General features: G+C 40.6%; 1 protein-coding gene across 1 annotated transcript in view; it reads right to left on the reverse strand.

The window, feature by feature from the left end:
* ADAMTS18 (ADAM metallopeptidase with thrombospondin type 1 motif 18) overlaps positions 1-23,476 on the reverse strand; it is a 132,418-nt gene that overhangs the window by 29,503 nt on the left and 79,439 nt on the right. Inside the window, exons 13-17 of the mRNA XM_058154984.1 lie at positions 21,705-21,877; positions 19,733-19,863; positions 18,194-18,317; positions 16,605-16,849; positions 1,391-1,532 (exon numbers count right to left, since the gene is read on the reverse strand). Coding sequence (XP_058010967.1) covers positions 1,391-1,532; positions 16,605-16,849; positions 18,194-18,317; positions 19,733-19,863; positions 21,705-21,877 — 815 coding nt within the window. The remainder of the gene's footprint in view (positions 1-1,390; positions 1,533-16,604; positions 16,850-18,193; positions 18,318-19,732; positions 19,864-21,704; positions 21,878-23,476) is intronic.

Raw genomic sequence — 23,476 nt, forward strand, 5'->3', positions numbered from 1 at the left:
AGCAAAAAAAATGAAAGAAACAAGGAAAACACAGCAAGATGAGATTAAAAGATGGATGGGGGAATGCTGGGGTGGGGTTGCTATCAATCTAGTAGATACCTCTGGTGTAATGACTGCATCTCAAACCAAAGACTGACAACGATCAGCCTTTATAAAATATCCTCTGAGAAATCCAATAGACTCCAATAAGTAAGTAAGTAAACCTTGTTTTAAGTTAATAATACAAACATGTAATACTGGTTTTATGATAATAATAAATGCATTTAGAGCTCCTTAAAACCTGAGGGTGTTCCTACTCCAAATTTCTTGGATAGTCTTTGTGTGTATTTCAGCCTAGTTGTTTAAATTGTCAATAAAATGTAAGCTTGGTCTCTAAAAATACTTTCTCTAACACATTCAAACCTGTAGGGGTTTCTGAGGCAGCCAACACATCTGCTCCTAACAAAAAAAGTAACAAATGCTTAATATACTTCCATTCAGCTCTTTTTGGCAAATCATATTCTCTGAAAAAAACAAAAAATGTAAGAGATTTTCTGCCTCAATCTATGAAAATTCTGAAGGCATCTTAGTGAAAGACTTGTTAGAAAATTTTGTCCCTCGGTATGAAGAGTTGAACTACGTACATACATCAGTGGTGGGTTTAATTTTTTTTTACTACTGGTTCTGTGGGTGTGGCTTGGTGGATTGCCATGGCTTGGTGGGCGTGGCAGGGGAAGGATACTGCAAAATCCCTCCCTACTCCAGGGGAAGGATACTGCAAAATCCCCATTCCCTCCCGATCAGCTGGGACTCGGAAGGCAGAGAACAGATGGTGGGGGGGAGTCAGAGGTGGTATTTACAGGTTCTCCGAACTACTCCAAATTTCCACTACCGGTTCTCCAGAACTGGTCAGAACCAACATCCTCTCATTCAGTGATGTTATGATGGTGTTGAAAAAGGGGGACTTAGAAATAGTCTTCAATTTATTGATTTTTTTGCAGCCATTGTAGTGCTCCCCGTAGTTGTGTGATCACAGTCTGACTGCTCAATTGTCCAGTTTACAATTACGATGGTCGCACAATCTCACAGAGGCAGAATTATGACTTGCAACCTTCACCGCTGGCTTCCAACAAGCTAAGTCAAAGAGGAAACCTTCAAGAGATTGGAAACGGTGATGCGACATTGCCCTTAACAAGAGAGGAAATGGTTTTTCCATGGGAAGAAAAATATCGAAGTAATCCAAGCATTAGAAAACAGGGAATTTAACCGGAAAGGAATGAATTGAGGGCCAATAATTCAGTAAATTCAAATTAATACACAGTAGATTTCAGTGTTAGATTCTGCCGTTTGGTACAGTCCTAAATAAATAGGAAAAAGGAAGATATATTTTGGGCACATTTGACATACTCACCCCTACCACAGGTCGCTGAGCAATCTGACTGCACCATCACCCATGAGTAGCTATGTCTTTTTGTGAATATCTTGTTCTCGTTATTCAGGTTAGATAAGGTATACCGCCACAGAATGCCAGGATTTTTCCCTTGTAACAGCACCTAATCACCATAAGAGGGGGGGAAAAATGATGGAGCACCTGTAACTTCAGAAGGCAATTCATTCCACCGATTAGTTGTTCCCACTGATAGAACATTTCTTCTTAATTCTGGTTGGATCTCCCTTTAATGAGTTTTTTTTTTAATTGAAAAAGTTTTAACAAACAAAAACATTTTCCCCACTTTTCCCCCTCCTCCCCCCCTCAAAACCCCCTTCACCCCTCCCTTCACCCCCCCCACCCGGCTTCCTGGGTCAATCACAAGGTATTGTTATACATAAACCAAACATAGAATAAAATTTTCCCTTCTAATCCAATTAACCTCATCCAAGTCTTTTCATTTCCTAACTCCCCCATTACATAAAATAATACATCCTAATTATTCAAAGGCAATCTGATATCTCTTAATCTGATATCTGTTTTGTAAATAATCAATCCATTTCCTTTAATGAGTTTTCACCAAGGGTGAAATGCTACTGGTTCATTCCGGTTCGGGCGAAATGATAGTGATAAAAACTAACGGTTCAGGTGAATCAGTAGTAAAAAAAAAAAAAAAAAGTTCCAAAAATCTCAGCTGTGCCACGTACTTATATAAAGCATTTTTTTTATTACTGGTTTGGGCAAATAGGTAGTAAAATATGCTTTAAAAGTTTTTTTAAAAAAAGTTGGCCACGCCTACCCAGTCACATGACCACCCCCACCAAGCCACGCCCACAGAACCAGTAGCAAGAAAGTTTGCATGTCACCACTGATTTTCACCCACGGTCTTTTCTCCTGCAGTTGGGTTCCTCCTGAACTTTCATCCTAGGAATTTGGTACAAATGGAAAAGGAAACATAGCCTATTCCTGGTTTTGCCCACTTCACTCCCTGTTCATAAAGGCAGTACAACCGGTTCATTTTGTGGACTACCCACATCTGTCTTTTTCATAATGACCATGTAATTAGACAGATGTCAATTATGAACATACTAGACAACTAACGGGAGGTAGGGGTCTACTCATTTTCAGTTGTGGCTCTTCCTGGAGAGAGGCTCTGGCATCCATAAAACTGCCTTGATTGCCTTCTATTTAGATTACTGCAATAAATTCTATAGGGAGCAGTCAACTAGGGTATTTTCCTGTCAATGAAAATTGTGATCTCAGGTCTTGACGTATTACTATAATTTCATTAAGTATACGGACTGTTATAGTTCCTGCTTTGGAGTGAGAGCCCTTTTTATTCACACTTGTCCATCTCAGATGTTACAGAAGAACTCAAGAAAACAAGTTAAGATTTTGGTGATAATAAGTTTGAAATTAATGCATTAAGAGTGTTTAATGATATGCATTGATGCAACAGATCTTTTTTTTAAAAGAGCCAACAACAAGATGTTTAAACAGGTTTAAACAACAAGATTCTGCAAAAGACATTTGTGTTCATTTATAACCTAAATGTAAACAATGGAAGTTTTTGTAAACACAATTACTTTAAATTAGGGACAACTCTCTTTCTCATTTCTTTCCCATATGTTCATTCATAATTCTTATTTCCATTATTCATGAATGAATTGATAAACAAATCCACTAAATCTTAGGTAAAGGTTCACAGTAGTGACCAAAATTGTGGAAACCTTTTGGGGGAAAGTGTATTTTCTAAAACTAGCTAATAACACCACTTTTTGGAGGGGAGTAGTAGCATAAAATTATATATCAATGGAAAGATAATTTAATCAAGAATGGAATGCAATAACTTGTATGAAGGATTTGCTATTAGAATAGCAGTTACAGTATAAAGAAAAAAATGAAACATAGAAAAAACAAAATATACAAAAATTATCACCATAGAAAAAACGTGATATACAAAAATTATCACATCAGTTAATACTTCAACCTTTCGCATGAATTACAGCCTTACAATGTCTTCCCATGAAGTGAACCAAGTCTTTTAGTTCTTCAGCTGTTATAATGTGAAACCAAGACTGAAGGATTGCTTCTATTAATTAGGTTTTATTGCTGGGTCGCTTCTGACTAACAAGTTTCTTTAGTCGGCTCCAGTGGTGGGATTCAGCCAGTTCGCACCACTTCAGGAGAACCGGTTGTTAACTTTCTGAGCAGTTTGGCAAACTGGTTTTTGGAAGAAATCATTAGAGCAGAGAACCGGTTTTTAAATTACTTGAATCCCACCACTGGTCGGCTCCATAGATTTTCAATTGGGTTAAGGTCTGGGCTGTTCCCAGGCCATTCCAGCAGTGGAATAGGATTATCAAAAAAAAAAAAAAGTGGCGTTATTAGCCACCAAACCTCAAAAATACTTTTCCCAAAAGGTTTCCACAATTTTGGCCACTACTGTAAGAATAATTTATTTGCATTGTATTTTTCTTTTTAATTGCTTTATAAAACTATAGGATTTACTTCCTCGAGAGAAAAAAAGCTATAATATCAATATTTTAATATTCAAGCCTCCCCATTTGATTAATCTGTGAAAGGTTAAAGTATGAATTTCAATGATGTCTTAGTTTTGAAGATGGATCTAATGGACAGAAACATGATCCATTGCCAATATCAATGGGACTAAATCTATGGAGAGATGCAGGACGTAAAAGAGAATGAATAAGGAAACGTTTCATAGGAGAAAAATCAAAATCAAAATCAATTAACATTTTTAAAAGTCAAGACATTCAGACTTGAAAAATCTATCTGGAAGTGGAGGTGGAGATCACAAGTGGGGGAAATGGTCTAACTCTAAAATAAAGTCAATTGTTACTCCAAAAAAAAAAAAGTGGTGTTATTAGCCACCAAACCTCAAAAATACTTTTCCCAAAAGGTTTCCACAATTTTGGCCACTACTGTAAGAATAATTTATTTGCATTGTATTTTTCTTTTTAATTGCTTTATAAAACCATAGGATTTAGCTACTTCCTCGAGAGAAAAAAAGCTATAATATCAATATTTTAATATTCAAGCCTCCCCATTTGATTAATCTGTGAAAGGTTAAAGTGTGAATTTCAATGATGTCTTAGTTTTGAAGATGGATCTAATGGACAGAAACATGATCCATTGCCAATATCAACGGGACTAAATCTATGGAGAGATGCAGGACGTAAAAGAGAATGAATAAAGAAACGTTTCATGGGAGAAAAATAAAAATCAAAATTAATTAACATTTTTAAAAGTCAAGACATTCAGACTTGAAAAATCTATATGGAAGTGGAGGTGGAGATCACAAGTGGGGGAAATGGTCTAAAATAAAGTCAATTGTTACTCCCCCCCAAAAAAAAGGAGGGGGCGTCCATGTCCAGAAACACTGAACATATAACATCTGAGTAGTTTGCTATTGACTACTTGTACAGCAAATTGTGTGGTTTGGGATGGGAAAAGGAAAAAAGAAAAATTGGAAGAATGATACGTTTTCCAGTTCTATTAGCCAGCTTCTATTTCTATTTCAGTCCATGAAATTCTGGGAGAACTCCAACATGGATATTCATGACTTAGTCCAGCAGTATACTGTATATCCATTCCGAAAAACTAATAGTTTGGCTTTCTGATTTATTGCAAGACCCAGAATTGAGAAATCAGGCAGAGGTAATGTAACATACGAGGGTATTATTATTATTATTATTATTATTATTATTATTATTATTATTATTATTATTATTATTATTATTATTATTATTATTTACACAAAATGACAGTATACACAGCAAACGAGATAACTATGCTGGATTTCGTATCACAGATCACTAGTCGAACACTTCCCAAGCGTTTAGGACTGCGTGATGTATCGGCGAATTATGCGAGCAGATCCTAGTAAGGTGGCCTTCTGCAGCTGACCATTGGTGATCTTGTCAGCGCCAATTGCTTTTAAGTGCTTGCCTAGGTCTTTAGGCACAGCTCCCAGTGTGCCGAGTACCACTGGAACCACCTGCTCTGGTTTATACCAGTGTCTCTGCAATTCGATTCTCAAATCTTGATATCTGGTGACTTTTTCAAGTTGTTTCTCATCAATTCTGCTGTCACCAGGTATAGCAATATTTATATATTTATATATATTTATACATACATACATACATACATACATACATACATACATACATATATATATTGTTTTCTGAGGTTTTCACAGGTGTTTGACCTACATACATACATACATACATATATATATATATATATATATATATATAATAAAATTATTATTATTGTTGTTGTTTTATTATTATTATTATTATTATTATTATTATTATTATTATTATTATTATTACTACTACTACTACTACTACTACTACTACTACTACTACTACTATAAAAAATGAATGCTTCTCATCCACATCCACCCTCATAAGGGGCTAGCCTAGGTGACAATACAGACTATAAAACATTCAAAAGTGGTTGATTATTAATTGCATTTCAAGGTTATGAAATATAGATTTAGATGGTATAAAGATAGATGTCGATGTAGTTTAAATATAAATATGAAGAGGAAGTTTGGTGCAGTTGTTAAGGTACAAGATTAGAAACCTGGAGACTATGAATTTTAGTCCCATTTTAGGTATAAAGCCAACTGGGAAACCTTAAGCCAGTCACTTTCTCTCAGTCCTAGGAAGGAGGCAATGGCAAACCACTTCTCAAATCTTGCCAACAAAACTGCAGGGACTTGTTCAAGAAGTTACCAGGAGTCCACATTGTCATCACAAAAAGATTAATAGATATAGATATTGCTATAGATAATTTAGGGATGCGGTGACTCAGTGGCTAAATGCTGAGCTTGTCGATCGATAGGTCGGCAGTTCAGCGGTTCGAATCCCTAGTGCTGCATAATGGAATGAGCTCCCGTTACTTGTCCCAGCTTCTGCCAACCTAGCAGTTCAAAAGCACATAAAAAATGCAAGTAGGAATGGGTTGATTATATGTTTCACATCTATCATAAAAGACTAAATATTTGGATTTATATTGGATTTTGACGAGGAAGGACTAAAGTTGAATAGATACTGTAATTTCTTGTATTGAAATTATATAATGTGTTGTGTTGAATTGCAAATAGAATATTTTTGAAAGGTCTTATGTAAGAAAGATTTGGGGGGGAAATTATATGGTTATAGAAACTATAACGGAGATATTTTCTGAATTGGATTGGATTTTTATGTATTAGCTGGTTTTAAATACTTTAGGATTAATTTGTTTTATTGATTTATATATTTTATTACTGTTAATTGTTAATTTTTTATTTTTTTTGAAGGATTTTGGTTATGTAAGGAGGAAGTCAGAGTTAGAGGGGGAAAATTGGTATAACAGTTTTGGGGGGGGGAATTTTTTTAGTATATGTTTATTTTATTTTTAACTATACCTTGTGTTTGTTCCGGGAAGTCAGGGGGAAGGGGGAGGGGGGTTTGGGAAGGGAGATGGGAGGGGGGCTGGGGGAAAGGAGGGGGGAAAATTTTGTAAAACTTTTTGAATAAAAAAAAAAAGACTTGTAAAACCCAGAGCACTTTGTAAAGCAGTTATAAAATATTGCAACTCAAAAAAAAATGCAAATAGGAAAAAAAGGGACCACCTTTGGTGGGAAGGTAACAGCATTCCATGCGCCTTTGGTGTTTAGTCATGCTGGCCACATGACCAAGGAGACGTCTTTGGACAGCGCTGGCTCTTCAATTTTGAAATGGAGATGAGCACCACCCCCTAGAGTCGCGTACGACTAGCACATATGTGCGAGGGGACCCTTTACCTTTACCTTTATAGATAATTTGATTCAATAAGATAGTGCTTAATTTTTTTATGAGAAGCATCCTGGATATTACAGTGTTGTGTCTCGCCCGCTTTCACCGCAGCCGGGGCCTTCTTATCTGCTTCCGAACGCTGAGGAATGTCCTAGTATGCCTCCCAGCCCCAGCCCTGGCTCCATGCCCAGACAGGCTGAGGAGGAAGAAGTACCTCCAGCCCCCAGCTCTGGCTCCATGCCCAGGCAAACAGAGCAACTAGACCCCTCCCCCTCCCCCTCCCCCACAGCATGTGAGCCTGAGGAAGGTCAATTACCAACAGCTGCAGACTGGAGTGACTCTCGCTTCAGAAGAATTGATAGGCGGCGGCGACAGAAGGAAGGGAGGGGCAGGCCTGGATAAGTGCTAAGTCATGGAGCCACACCCCATGGCCTATATAAAGGATCTGCTTTCTGGCATTCTCTGAGTCAGGCAAAGTCTAACATATCTTGCTGAAATCACTTTCTGGTCTCCTGCCTGCCTTGAGAACTTTGCTAGGACTTTGGCAGAGCTGCAGAGGCATACCTGATTCGGATTTCCCTGACCCGGTTGTCAGAGGAGGAGTGGGACACAATATCCAGCAGCTTTTAATATAATCCATTTTTAAAGTCAAAACTGGGGGTTGTGATTCTGTCATAGTTTTACTCAGGGGTGAAATCTACTTATCTGTCCTACCAGTTCGGAAGTGCGTGCATGCTTGGACCCTCTGAGCATGTTTTAATCAAAAACAGGATACTTCCTGGTTAAAATCAGGAAGTAACGAAGTCCGGACAGGTGGGCGGAGCCTCATGCTACCGGTTGTCCGAATCACGCATCACCGCTGCTCTCCAAACCACACACCACTGCCGCTACCGGTTCAGCCAAACCGGTCTTAACCGGTAGCATTTCACCCCTGGTTTTACTCCTATTTCACAAATAGTAGCATACCTAAGGGCAGTAATCCTGGGGGACCACTTCAGTATCAAAGTTTGAATTGGACTAGAAGACCTCCAATTCTGTTACTCTATTATTCTATTATTTAATGTCTTAGTAAGTCTGCTGGGAGCAGCAGGAATTGCACAGGGCTGGGTCAAAACTTTATGCGGATTACTCTTTTTATCTTCATCCAGAATGCCTGTTTCCCTGATTGGCACCATCTGATACTCGATTGCAGTCTAAATGAAATCTAACCAATTAAAATTTAATCCAGACATCTAAGCATTGGGTGAAGGGAGTTCAGGATCAGAGATCCTGTGCTGTTCCTGAACACTCAGAATAGGGGTGATGGCCAAGAACATTTATGATTCCCAACTACACCCTGTCTCCAAAGGCTAACTCTTTTCCTTACATTGTTTACTCCCTATTTAGATTTGTAGGAGCCTCCTCATCGAGGTATCTTTAATTTGCAGTGGGTTCAAAATGTGGCAGGAAACCCTCTGTCGGGGGTCTAATGTTAGGAGTGGCTAACATTTAATTTGGCTAGCAAGTGCATCAGGAAATCTATATTATTTTCTTTGGGTTCTGATGTATTTGCTGGTTCTATTGTTTAAGGGCTTCCCTTCAAGTTCAGAGCACGGGGGTATAATTGAGCAAAATGAAGTCACATCAGTTAAAAAAAATAGAAAATTAAAGATTGCCACAGAAAGAGATAACCAGGCCCTTCTAAAAGCCCACTTTTTAATTTTATTTTTTTTTAGTCTTCCAGCTTCAGCAAGAAGACATAGGAAAGCCCAGTTGCAGCTATGGAAAGTTTGCATGGCTACAAAACAAATACTCTGGCTTGATTCTGAATGACCACGAAACTACGAAGCACATCATGTTCACGTTCCTTTATTAAGACAGGACTACCATCAAGCTGCCTTCTACACAGAAGCAAGTTCCTACAGAATACCTCAACCTAAACGCTGGGCATACATCTTGCATGTTGCCATTCGTGGTGACACAAGCACATTTGCTTTTGGAAACATTTACTAAACGAGAAGAGAATTTCAGTGAAATTTTCAGGGTTGGGACATAGTGTTCTGGTACTTATTTACTGATCAAGTGCCCAAAGGCGAGAAAGGAAAAATAGCCTGTCTTTCATTATACAAGCATCACTCCCAGGAATCCATTAAATCCCAAAAGGGAAGACATCCACAGAAATCTATTCCCAAAGGCTTTATATTTCTGATTTCCGAATTGTGGGTGCTGTGAGATATTTCAGAGGGAAGATTCGTCCCAGGAAGGAAAAGAAAGAAAAAAACATCAAAATTCCAACAGCAACCTTTCCCAGAAAAGCAGCTTAACATGGGAAAAATGGCCAAGAGAAATGCAAGAAAATTGTTTCAAATGAGAAGAACCTTTAGAAACAGAAGCCTCTTTTTCAGGAGGAAAAGAAAGAAGGAGGAAAAACAGCTTCTGTCGATTTGCAAGGTCGATTTCATCACAGCATTAGATAAAATAACTCTGGCTACAATAGTGTGAAGTGTTGAAGTTCCAAAAACAATCCCCTTTCTGGTAATACAATACCCAAGGTTGGCAAATACTGCCGTGTGACAAAAAAACCAAGAGTTTTGGAAAGGCTTCCAAGCACTTGCATCTACTTATCTGGAGAGATTCCAGGCAGAAACATCCCTGCCAACTGGCATTAGTTCTTAAATTTACAGCTGGCAAACAACCTCCTTAAACATTTCCAGGTTTTCTACATAACTGTTTAAGGTCTACCTTTTAATACACCAACCACCTGACTTCAGGCACAGTGCTCAACAGCTCTGACCACAGGGGCTTTATATGCTCAAAAACCACAGACTTAGCAGAATAAGAATTTGCCAAACCTGTTCATAAGAATACATCTTTTGCTCAGGGATTCAGGAAGCTTAGACAATGGGCAAACTAAAATCTCTTACCAATAGAATATTTGTAGCTCAGAGCTGAATTGTGGGGGCCTTGATGCTCTCTAAACTCTCCAAAATCTCCAAAATTAAATACTTTTTTTTTCTTTTCCTGCCAATTTTGATTTGATTTGAGACTTCAAGCAATAAATATCCTTGACCAAATAGGTATCTATTTCTTTCCTCTTCCTCAGTATTTACCAAGGTACAAATAGTTATGTACATTGGCAAGCCAGTTGAGTAGTCCTTTTAACACGTATGTCAACACTTTCTTTAGTATGTCAACCTCTTATAGAGATTTTAGTGAGAATTATGCAGCTGGGTCTGACCTGCCGGTCATTAAACTGAAGCTATATTATGAACTCGTGTTCTGAGATATGCTGCACCAGCAAATACAGAATTAAAACTACAGAGCAATTACGGGCATGAAGAATAATTTTACACATCCCACAAACAAAGCCAATGAATGAGAGAATAGAAGAACGATAGACAGGTTGGAACACATTTGAGGAAGGAAGAAAAGAAGGAAGAAAGCTGAAACCACTGAACATGTTATGAGTTTTGCCCCAAATGATTTTAGTGCAGTTTCTGAACAATTCAAACTAAGGAGAATTGGTTTGCAAAGTGAGTAGAGAAAGGTATAATATGCATCTGTAAGGAACTCAGCCCTCATCAAAAAGATATGAAACATAGTTTCTCAGACAGGGGTGGGTTCTACTTACCGTTACTACTGGTTTGCATTGTGTCCGCATGTGCTTTTCTGTGCATGCGCAGATCACTTATGATAACGTTCAGGTCAGTGGGCGGAGCCTCCCACCAGTTTTATTACCAGTTCTATAGAACCGGTCCAAACTGGGAGCAACCCACCACTGTTCTCGGAGTTGTATTATGAGGTTGAATTCCTAAATGTTTATTTCCCCAAAAATAGGTTTTTTTTCTAATGCATGCTTAGGTTAGTAGAGGGTAAGGGAGTCACATAAAAAATAAAAATATGGGCATGTAAAGTTGAAATTATATACATGCACTTTTCCTTACTGATGGCTAGTGGGACAGAGGATTTTGTATCTCATCTGGAACATGCATGAGGCATCCTATAGCAAGTATACCATAGTACTTAAGTGTTTTGGATGGGGGTCACCTGCTCACTTTCCTGAATGGTCTAGTGCTATTTATATTTCACAGCTGGGATGGCCGTGAAATGCTGCATTTAAAATACTTTCCAGTGACCCAGATAATACTGCAACAGAGCAAGGTCAAAAAGTCAAAATGACAGGCCTTTCACCCCATCCCACTGTAACAGAGAAAAAGAAAACATTTTGGATGATGATGATTTCCAGAAGTCAGACAGCACTGTAATGAAATTTGCCAAGAACCTTTCTGAATCTGTATGTTGTTGTGGTTGTTAGTTGCGAAGTCGTGCCCGACCCATCGCGACCCCATGGACAACGTTCCTCCAGGCCTTCCTGCCCTCTACCATCCTCTGGAGTCCCTTTAAGTTCACACCAATTGCTTCAGTGACTCCATCCAGCCACCTCATTCTCTGCCGTCCCGTTCTTCTTTTGTCCTCAATCATTCCCAGCATTAGGCTCTTCTCCAGTGAGTCCTTCCTTCTCATTAGGTGGCCAAAGTATTTGAGTTTCATCTTCAGGATCTGGCCTTCTAAAGAGCATTCAGGTTTAATCTCCTCTAGGACTGACCAGTTTGATTGCCTTGCAGTCCAAGGAGCCCGCAGGAGTCTTCTCCAGCACCAGAGTTCAAAGGCCTCAATTCTTTGGCGCTCAGCCTTTCTTATGGTCCAAATTTCACAGCCATACATGGCAACTGGGAAAACCATAGCCTTGACTATATGCACTTTTGTTGGCAGGGTGATGTCTCTGCTTTTTAGCTGTCTAGATTTGCCATAGCTTTCCTCCCCAGGAGCAAGCGTCTTTTAATTTCTTGGCTGCAGTCCCCATCTGCGGTGATCTTGGAGCCCAGGAAAATAAAATCTGTCACAACCTCCATTTCTTTCCCATCTATCTGCCAGGAATTGAGAGGGCCGGATGCCATGATCTTAGTTTTCTTAATGTTGTTTCAAGCCAATTTTTGCACTCTCCTCCTTCACCCGCATCAAGAGGCTTTTTAGTTACTCTTCACTTTCTGCCACTGAATCTGCATGTTAGGTAGCAAATAGGATGTCGGGATCAGCCCATGATCTTGCTTTTATCCACTAAAGTTGAATCAAAGATAAAACTTGCCAGGAAAGTTCAATTGTTTCCAGGGCAGAATGGGAGATCAGCTAACCAGAAGTATAAAAGAAAAGGGATACAGTATTTCCCTACAATCTTTATGGAATATTTTCTATGAAACCAGATTCATATGCATGAAAAGGATTTTTACCCAAAAAGATTTCTTGAAGTAAGAAGGGGTTACACACCTTATTTTGTGGGGAAGACTTTTCATTGCAAACTTTAAAAACAATACGAACAACTCAGAATTCACATCACCCTGTACAGTGCATTAAGAAAAAAAGTAACTTTTAAAAAGTTTCTCCCTTTTTAAAAGTTTCTCGTTTTTCTTTCTCATGAAATGCATTTCTCATCCTGTCTTCCTTTATAAGCACCATGTGGTAAATATTTTATTTATTTATTTATTTAGTCAAATACATATTAAATAATATAGATAAGTACAAGCATGAATTGAATACATAAAATGAATACAACTAAAGGGAACATTAGGATAAGGATGGTAGGCACGCAGGTGCTCTTCTGCACGCCCCTTAAAGACCTCTTAGGAATGGGGTGAGGTCAACAGTAGATAGTTTTTGGTTAAAGCTTTGGGGATTTGGGGATGAGACCATACAGTCTGGTAGTGCATTCCAGGCATTAACAACTTTGTTACTGAAGTCATATTTTCTGCAATCGAGATTGGAGCGGTTCACTTTAAGTTTGTATCTATTGTGTGCTCGTGTATTGTTGTGGTTGAAGCTGAAGTAGTCATTGACAGGAAGGACATTGTAGCAGATGATTTTATGAGCTATGCTCAGGTCATACTGAAGGCGGCATAGTTCTAAATCTTCTAAACCCAGAATTTCAAGTCTGGTGGCATAAGGTATTTTCTTGCGAGCGGAGGAGTGGAGGATATATACTTGTTTAAGGCATGGAGCACATCTAACCAGTGATGAAATCCAATTTTTTTTTTACTACCAGTTCTGTGGGTGTGGCTTGGTGGGCATGCTGTGGCTTGGTGGGCTTGACAGGGGAAGGATACTGCAAAATCCCCATTCCCTCCACACTCCTGGTTCTCTGAACTACTCAAAATTTCCGCTACCAGTTCTCCAGAACCTGTCAGAACCTGCTAGATTTCACCCCTGCATCTAGCCTCTTTCACTGAATTGGGACATTTTTATCCCTTGCAATGAATTTACATCTGTGTCTCATAAATAGACTCCTGCTCTGACCAAAACACATTCTCTTTAGGGAAAATCAAAACTAATTTGTCAACCAGAAGCTAACAATAAAAGCAGAGCTTTGAAAGCCCACATTGCATTTTACTCAGTAATCGCTAAACTATCAAAAAAAACGTACTTCTCCCAGGTTGCCTTCTTCCCTCTTGACAAGGGGAGAAGTCATTGGAATGATTTATTGATTTTAATTAGCCAAACCTTTCCCAGTTTGAAAGTAAATTCTTTTTCTGTTGAATGATTGCCACTTTAAGCATCCCATCCATCTCTTAACAGGTTACAGTAGAGAACACACTTATTTTATGGTGGATTTTGTAATTTCCTTGTTCAACAGTGGACAGGTTTTTGAAGCTAAGATGCACATATTAATTCTGTGAGATGTCATAATTAAAAAAAACAAAAAACTAGTTGCCTCTGCATATGGCAGCAACATCCGGAAAGATAGAAACAGATGGTTTGATTAAATCAGCCATATAATTACCTCTACAGTGCCTGCAGAAACTGAATATTCAGTATAAAGGAATATGATATAGGTAACACCATATGGCTCAAAAGAGGCTCTGACATAAATTTCATTTCCATAATTCTTTCTCTGATTGTGTTTCTCATATAAAGCAGGGTGCGACAGTCTAAGTTGCCTTATTATCTTTTCTTCTTTCTAAGATCTTAATTTTGAAGGCTGGAGTGTAATACAAACAGTAATAACTTCCTGTCCAGCCAGCCTCTAGCCCACAATTTTTAGAACAAGTACTAAAAATTAAAAACAAATGACCTTAAATTACCTTCACCAGAATCCCTCCCCCCCCCAAAAAAAAAACTCCACTTAACTGGATTGCAATAATAATAAAAATATTTCGCATGTCTTCACTTAAGAAGACACAACTATATTACCAAAACCATATGCCAAAGACTGGTATTACTTACATTGCCAGATTATAGCTGCTCTAATTTAGCACATATCCATAACACGACTTCTATTTTCTCCTCCAGTCATAATCATGGATTTTGGAGTTTTAGAAAGAAGCTATATATCAGTTTCCCATCTTTAGTAAACTCATATTGTCTGCATGTTTGCATCTTTAGGAATGATGGGCAAGAAAATTGTTTCCTGGGTTTATTGATTGTATTTACATCCAAATTTTCCTCTGTGAGATTAAGGTAGCTTGCATGGAAGTCTTTCCTAATATTTTTCCCCACACACACAACAACCCTGGGAGGTGAGTTAATTTTTCCAGTGTTGGATGCTTCCCAGGTCTTCTATGCTGTGATTAATCAGACAACAAATATCACAGGAGAAACTGTCCCATCAGGCTTTTTCTGATTAGCAAACTACAGCAGCCAGGGAGGTCTTAGGATGAAAATGACAGAAAACTACACCAGTGCTCTTCAGCATTTCACATGATAATTGGCTTGATTGATTTTATTACATTTTATTTGCTCAACCTACAAGCTCCTCCAATTATCCAGATGGCTCTCGGTGATATGCAATGTATGAACATTCTCAGACAAGTAGAAAGAAATTAATAAATAGCAACGACAATGGCAGTCCTGTTTATTATTTCATGAGAAGAGACCGAGAAATGAAATCTCAGGGTCAATGCAGTTTCAGAAAGCTCCTCGACCCAAATTGTAAGACTTATAAAGCACTATCTTAAAAAAAAAAAAAAATCTGGTATCAACCCCTTTTTTGAAGCTTAACTGATATACCTGAAATGTCTGCAAGACCAAAGCTTTCAGACATATCAGTTAAGAAAATAGAGGTTGCCCATTGTCAATTTTTTAGAAAAGCTGTATGATTTTTCTGTTATACCCAAAGAAGGATTAGCATTCCTTCTGCCAACAATTCATTCTGCAGGGTCCAATCTGGGTCGGTAGCGCAGAGTGTGAGTGTAACACTCCACTAGGGAGAAGTTCGCTGAGGATGGGCTCCAGAATAAGTCCAAAAACTTTGATAACTAAACTTCTGGTCCTGGTGACTGACTGTTGTGCCTCGCTCGCTCCCCCCGCCGCAGCCGGGCCCCTCTTATCTCCTGCCGGATGCTGATAGTACAGAAGAATGTCCTGGCATGCCTCCAGCCTCCAGCCCTGGCACCATACCCGGACAAACGGAACAAACAAACCTCCCTCCAATAGCATGTGCGCCTGAAGCCAGCCACGAGCTGGGATTACCAACAGCTGGAGACGAAACGATGCAATGGATAGACCCACGCTTCCGGAGAATGGAGAGGCGACGTCAGCAAAAGGAAGGGAGGGGCAGGCCTGGATAAGTGCTGAGTCATGGAGCCACACCCCATGGCCTATATAAGGGATCTGCTTTCTGGCATTCTCTGAGTCAGGCAAAGTCTAATCTGGATTGCTGAAGTCACACCTTGGATTCCTGCCTGCCCTGAGGACTCTGATAGGACTTTGGCAGAGCTGCAGAGGCACGCTTGATACGGACTTCCCCGACTCGGCCGTCAGAGGAGGAGTGGGACACGACACTGACCCAGATTGGAACCTGAAACATTATTCTGGTGCATATTCAGGGTGGGCTTCTGGGGGTTCGGGAGAACCTTTCTAGTTAAGATTCTGTGCAGTTTGGAGAACTCTCAAATCCCACTCCTGGCTGGCCTCACCCACCCTGCCCCTCCCAGGAGTCCCCACGCGGCCCATTTTGGATGCAGGTAAGTGCAGGGAGCACATGGAGGCTCTGGAGGGTGAAAAAAGGGCCTACCGGAAGTTTGGGCCCGTTTCCGGCCTCCAGAGGGCCTCCAGAACCTGGGGAGACTGTTTTCGCCATCCCAGAGGCTTGAGGAAAGCCTCCAGAGCCTGGGTAGAGCAAAAATCCCCCCCCCAACTGCAGTGCAGGAGGCTGACTAGGCCATGCCTGCCATGGCCACTCCCACCCAGCAACCAGGCAGAGAACCCCTTGCTAAAATTTTTGAAGCCCACACCTGGACATATTCGCTTTCATTCATGACAATTTACTCTAGTGGACAATTGCTACACCAGACTAGATTTTTTCAGGATATTTCTAAAACAAACTTCAAGAAGAAAATAAAGAGTAGTACACTTACTTCAAAGATGAGAGTCTCGTTAGTTGGGCCAGCTGCGGACAGCTTCTCTGGATGGCTAAAAGGCCGCTGATAATCAAACATTGTTCCGGCAAAGTAAAATTTTCCAGGCCAGTCAACTGTCCAGTCCTTGGTTAGGTAATATTTCTTATTCAAATTGCGGACTGCAAGGTAGCTGTTAGAGATTAGCAATTCTTGGATTTCAATACTGCGAGCTCCTGCCGGAATGGTTACAATGGGATAATAATCTAGAAATAGAAGAAGGTCAGTTGGCTACAGCTGTGTCTGAAACGTTACCAGATTGTTGGGGACAATATGCTGACTCTGTAAACCGCTTAAAGAGGGCTGCAAAGCCCTATGAAGTGGTATATAAGTCTAAGTGCTATTACTAGTTCAACAGTGGAACCTCTGTAGAGATTCTCAGTCATCCAGGTCATGGTTGTCCCAAAGGGGCTTTTTCAGGAGGCACCAGGTTTTTTTCTTTGAAAAAGACGTTTCACTTCTTATCCAGAGAAAAGGAGATGAAGAAGCTTCTTGGATGAGAAATGAAATGTTTTCCAAAGAAAAAACAAGAAAATCCAGTTGCCTCCTGAAAAAGAAACTTTGGTCAACAGTGGAACCCATTTCCCAAAAAGCTGGTGAGTCACCCTTTGCTGGATATCTTCTAGAAGAAGTATGGCCAAACAGCATTAGTCAGAGAAGTGTTAAACCAATGCCTTTTCTAAACAAGGGACTGCAAGGTTAAACAGTACTTCCAACTTTAGAATTCTATCATTCTAAGACCGCCAACTGTATGTGCAAAGATTTTATTTTTCCTTGCAAGCATTTACAATACTTATTGGGACATTTACTTGATCTGCAGGATATCTGGAATGGTAGCTACTGTTGTGACCCAGGCCCAAGTAGGTAGTAATAAACTTAGTCCGTGGAAAAACAAACAAAACTTTATTCAAACAGCTGGGAATTACTTCATTCCCAGCTTCGTTCAACTCAAAGTAAAACAAATGCCTCCCAACACAAATTCCTTAGTTATCTCACAAACCTTAGCCCAATTAGACAAACTGCCAGAGGCCCTTCCTGGCAAACATCCAGAAGCCACAAAAACAAAGACGTATACGAAGCAGAAGATGAAGCAGAAGACGCAGCTATAACCTTGTTTTCCAGCAAAGCTGAAACACCGGTGCTGGTCTGTTTTAAACCTTATGGGAGTGGCCAATCATCTCTTGGCCCTACTCCCAAGTTGTCCTCTCTGCTTGAGCTACTCTTGCCTTCTGGCAGCTCTTCTCATGCGTGCATTAGAAACAGGCTCCTCCTGTTCCTCTGCCTCACTACTATCAGCCTCTGGAGGTTCTGGAGTCCGCACCTCACTTCCCGATGGCCCTGGCCTCACCTCAGCCTCCTCGCTGTCCGACTCCATTGCCAGCTCCGTAGGCTGCTGATGGAGCACAACACCTACTACACCAGTCTCCCTCCCAACTTGTGTTTTCCAAATGAACATTTGGTGGAAAGCATACAAAGACTGTTACAGTAATGGAAGGGGGGACAGTTATGAAAAGCACTGACTTAATTACACAGGGAAATTATTTTCTTACTGTTAGTTTTATGCTGGGTTAAATAATGGCCTGAGTAGAATGTACATGAAGAATTGTCTCCTTTGCAAACTCCACAAGCATCCAGAGCAGCTTTGGATCCAAGGCGATGATCACACCCCACTTGCTGCAACAACAACAACAACAACAAGGGAGAATGAGTGAAAGAACAGCAGGTAGAAGAAAGCTGTTGCCTGTCTTTCTATCCATCAATCTGTCCGTCCGTTTATGAAAGGTCTGCTGCTCCTTTACTTGAAAAAACAGCTAGTGGGTTCATTCAACATCTAAACAGCCTAAACAGTGGCTGTTTAAAGCTTACTTAATATATACTGCCCCCAAAACACATATGATATTCTGACTTGGTTCACACAACTTGTTAAGACATCAGCTGACTTCTATAAAAGATTTATATGCTGATCCTTAAACTACCCAACTTTGTTTTATGTGAGTCTACTGTGCCTATTCTGCTAATCCATCAGAAGCAGCTCTATAAGATGTCCAACAGAGAATTGTTTAACGTAGAGGTCAACAACATTTGCAACAAGCACAGGATGATGTTGCAAGCAAAGTATATATCAGTGATGGCTAATGTTTTTGGCAACGAGTGCCGAAACTGGAGCATGCATATGCACATGCTCCAGAACCCGGAAGAGAGCAGCTGGCCAGTGCTGGTTCCAGTGCTGCTATTCCGAGTTCCATGCCGCGCATGCGCAGCGGCTAGCTGGTCTGGCATATATGCGCAATGGCCAACTGGTCGACCAGCTGTCCGATGCGCACCGGAAGAGAGCAGATGGACAATGTGCATGTGCGCCAGATAAGTTGCCTGGCACACATGCACACCACAGAACCTGGAAGAGCATGTTGTGCCTCGCTCGCCCCCCTCTCCGCAGCCGGGCCCCTCTCATCTCCTGCTATCTCAGCCAGAGACGGATAATGAAGACGAACGGCCTGGCATGCCTCCAGCCCCCAGTCCTGGCATCATACTCGGACAGATCGAGCAAGACGAATGGCCTGGCATGCCTTCGGCCCCCAGTCCTGGCACCGTGCCCGGACAAACTGAGCAAATAAACCCCTCCCCCACAGCATGTGAACATGAGGAACATGAAGCCAGTCATGAGCTGGAATTGCCGGCAGCTAGAGGGTGGATGGATCCACGCTTCCGGAGAATGGAGAGGCAACGTCAGCAAAAGGAAGGGAGGGGCATGCCTGGATAAGTGCTGAGTCATGGAGCCACACCCCATGGCCTATATAAAGGATCTGCTTTCTGGCATTCTTTGAGTCAGGCAAAGTCTAATTTGGATTGCTGAAGTCACATCTTGGACTCCTGCCTGCCCTGAGAACTCTGACAGAACTTTGGCAAAGCTGCAGAGGCTTTGTGGCCACGCTTGATACAGACTTCCCCGACCCGGCTGTCAGAAGAGGAGTGGGACACGACAGAGCAGCTGGTGACAGTGCCACGTCTGGCACTCCTGCCATGGGTATATATGCTTTATAGCCAAGCTAAAAATTTTATACTGAACAGAATGCTGAGTTTCATCTTACTTCACAAACCCCATCAATGCACACGTCTTCTTTATAAAGTGAGCAGGGGGTCCCATCCTTTACTCGGCTCGACATGGCGAAGAAAAAGTCAAAATCTTCTGCTGTACAGTAGAGTTTGCAGCGATCTTCCTCTGAAAAGAGACCAAAATGTCCAATACAATATACTGACCTGAAGACTTAACTGACCAGGCAGCAATACAATGGAAGAAGCAAAACCCCTCTACTGTATTCATACTCCTTTGAACTACTTGGTAATGTAGTCTGCAATATCTTTTAATGTGGGTTGGAATCAGCTTTCCTGATTTCCACTTCCACCAAATCTGCACATTTGATTTATTAATCCCTTCCCAGATTGTAACCGAATATCTGGGATCATTTTTTTCAAGGTAAGTACTTAGATGAAGATCACTTGTGCAAGGCAGCTGTCTTACATAGTTGGGCGGTAAGCATGCAATTATCAAAGACAAATCATTTTCTGTCGAGTTGTTCATGGTACAAAATCATCAATGAGTGTCAGCCTTATTTTTAAACATCTTTGTGAAGTGGTGCATATTTTTAAAGTGGCGCTTTGGTTTGAAGGCTCGTGTTCAAATACCTAAAAAGCTGCTTCACCAAACAATATCAAAGAAAATGTCAAGAAGCAGATGACTGCAGTTGAGTTGGGAACATGGTTGTTGAGTGAATCTGGCTTCCCTATTGATTTTGTTCATCAGAAGGTCACAAAAAAGTGATCACATGACCCCAGGACACTGCAACCAGTGGTGGGATTCAGCCAGTTCGCACTTATCGGTTGTTAACTTTCTAAGCAGTTCAGAGAACCGGTTGTTGGAAGAAATCTTATTTTGTTTTTTTCCACTTTACAGGGCTAATCCTGTAAGGAAGGCAGGAAGGAAACATTCTGGTGGTGTTTCTAGCCTAATCTTTTATTGCCCTGTTAGAGAAATTGCCTCTCTGGTTAACCCTTATTACATTGTAAGAGCTAAGGGAAAGTGCCCATCGACGAAAGTGATGTTGAGTTGGTCACGTCCACACGGTCACATGACCACCAAGGCACGCCTACCCAACTGGTCATTAGGGCAGAGAACCGGTTGTTAAATTATTTGAATCCCACCACTGACTGCAACCATCATAAATATAAACTGGTTGCCAAATGTCCAAATTTTGATCACATGATTGTGGGTATCCTTAATGGCTGGAAGTGTGAAAAATGGTCAGAAGGCATTTTTTTCAGTGCTGTTGTAACATCTAACAGACTACCAAACTAATTGTTGTAAGACAAGGACTACCTATATTTTCTTTTTTGTTTAAGTGATGGAATCTTACTGCATATTGTATTGATCGGCTATGATGGCTTTAAATCAACATGTTTAATGAAAAGAAGGACTAGAGGTTACACGGTATTGTATTGGAGGGGCTGCCCCAAAAAAGAGGGGGTCAATCTATTCTTCAAAGCACTAGAAGGCAGAACAAGAAACAATCGATGGAAACTAAGCAAGGAGAGAAGCAACCTATAACAAAGAAGAAATTTCCTGACAGTTAGAACAATTAATCAGTGGGATGACTTGCCTCCTGAAGTTGTGAATGCTCCAACACAGGAAGTTTTTAAGAAGAAATTGGACAACTATTTGTCTGAAATGGTATAGGGTTCCCTTCCTGAGTAGGGGGTTGGACTAGAAGACCTCCAAGGTCTATTCTATTCTATTCTATTCTATTCTATTCTATTCTATTCTATTCTATTCTTCCATTCCATTCCACTCCATTCTCTATTTATTCCAATCTCTATTCTATTCTATTCTATTCTATTCTATTCTATTCTATTCCATTCCATTTCTATTCTATTCTATTGTATTCTATTCTTCCATTCCATTCCATTCCATTCTCTATTTATTCCAATCTCTATTCTATTCTATTCTATTCTATTCTATTCTATTCTATTCTTCACCAAAATTGATCCTTATTGCATCTGGTTCACCTTCTACTTTGGTGTAGGGTTTCCATTTATAGTACCATCCACGGAAAGGTTTGCTATTATACTCAGCACACTGCTGGGCTCGGAAATCTGGACTGTTTGATGCACAGAGCTGAACGTTGCAAAGTTGATAAATGCGACTCGAGCCTTGGCAAAACTTGCCACCATGTTGAGGTCTGCAAAGAAAAAGAAAATCCGTTTGCAATAACAAGTATGGAATAGATAATTAACTGCTGGATGCATTAGCGTCATACTAGTTTCTATTATTTAATATAAATATAAAGTTAAAAAGTTAAAAAAAACAAGCCAAATCATTTAAATCTATGGTGACCTGCATGGAATTGCGGGTTTTGTTTCATTTGCCTGAACAATGAATCTAGTATAGTTTAAGTTCAACAAAAAACAACAACCAAGAACGATCTGCTATTTAATACCTGATTGCTTGCTGAATAGAATTGCTGATCAACCAGAAAAATTCTCATTTATCAGGCATGTATACATTGGTCTGATTTATCTTATCTCCTGTGTCCGCGATACAAAGGGACCATTGAACGCATGCAAGCATATGAATCAAATCAAAATTTGCTAAACCAGTCTCAGATCTCTCGTTCTCTCTCGTCTTTCCTTTCTTTCCCTTCCCTTCCCTTTTAACTTAAAAGTATCACAGGGTGGGAGGTCTCCATTTGACCAGGGCTTAAATTGAAGTCCTGGTCTGTCATGTCTTCCATTAAAAATTCCCTAAAGCAGCATTGCTAGGCAGAAAATCATGACTTTGACCTGTCGTGGAAAAATCAGAGGTGGGTTGTTGGGGGTTCGCAGGGGTTCGGGAGAACCTCTAGCTAAGATTCTATGCAGTTCGGAGAATCCCAAAATCCCATTTCTGGTTGGCCCCTCCCCTCCCAGGAGTCCCTACACAGCCTGTTTTGGATGCAGGCTGGGGAGGGCGGAAAACGGGCCAGAAACAGGCCTCTTTTCAGCCACCAGAGGGCCTACAGAGCCTGGGGAGGCCGTTTTCATCCTCCCGGAGGATCAAGGAAACCCTCCGGAGCCCGGGGAGGGCAAAAATGCTGCCCCCCCCAGCCATGGTGCAGGAGGCTGACTAGGCCACACTCACCGTGGCCACGCCCACCCAGCAACCGGGCAGAGAACCCCTTGCTAAAATTTTTGAAGCCCACCCTGGGGAAAAATAATGTGTTGTTTGGGGTTTTTTTAAACTGGGATATAGTTTAGTTCAGCAGGAGAAACTGTTCCTAGCATCTTTCACAATTCCAGAGTCATCCTGTAGCAATATCTGGAATATGGCTGTGCCAGAACCGCTTTAGATTCTTTTTTTATTATTATTATTTCCAGATATTTTTCTCCCCTGGGATGTTTTTCTTCTTATTGTCAGGGTACTCGATGATTGCTTTTGAATTTATCTTGTTGCTATTTTTTATTATTATTAATGGAGATGATGGAAGTTGCTACTACAGGTATAGTCTTGCCATGTTGAAACTTTCTTGGGTGCTTAGATTTCCAAATCAGAAAAGGGCCCCATGGGGAAATCTCCTTTCCGATATCATCTCTTGAGTTGTTGTTGAATCAAGGAGAATGTAGGCTAATAGCAATATGACTAATATGGTCCTCAATGACCCTTGGCTACCTACTGGTGAAAATGTGTGGGGAAAACAGTTAGGGATGGACCCTCTTTGCCGTTTTCTTTCTTCTCCATGAAGATATTCGCCAAGTGAACTCTTACGACTGTGAGGTTCCCCCGCCTCGCAGGAATGGCCCTC

This window comes from Ahaetulla prasina, chromosome 12 (genome assembly GCF_028640845.1).
Source record: "Ahaetulla prasina isolate Xishuangbanna chromosome 12, ASM2864084v1, whole genome shotgun sequence".
NCBI classification, from domain to species: domain Eukaryota; kingdom Metazoa; phylum Chordata; class Lepidosauria; order Squamata; family Colubridae; genus Ahaetulla; species Ahaetulla prasina.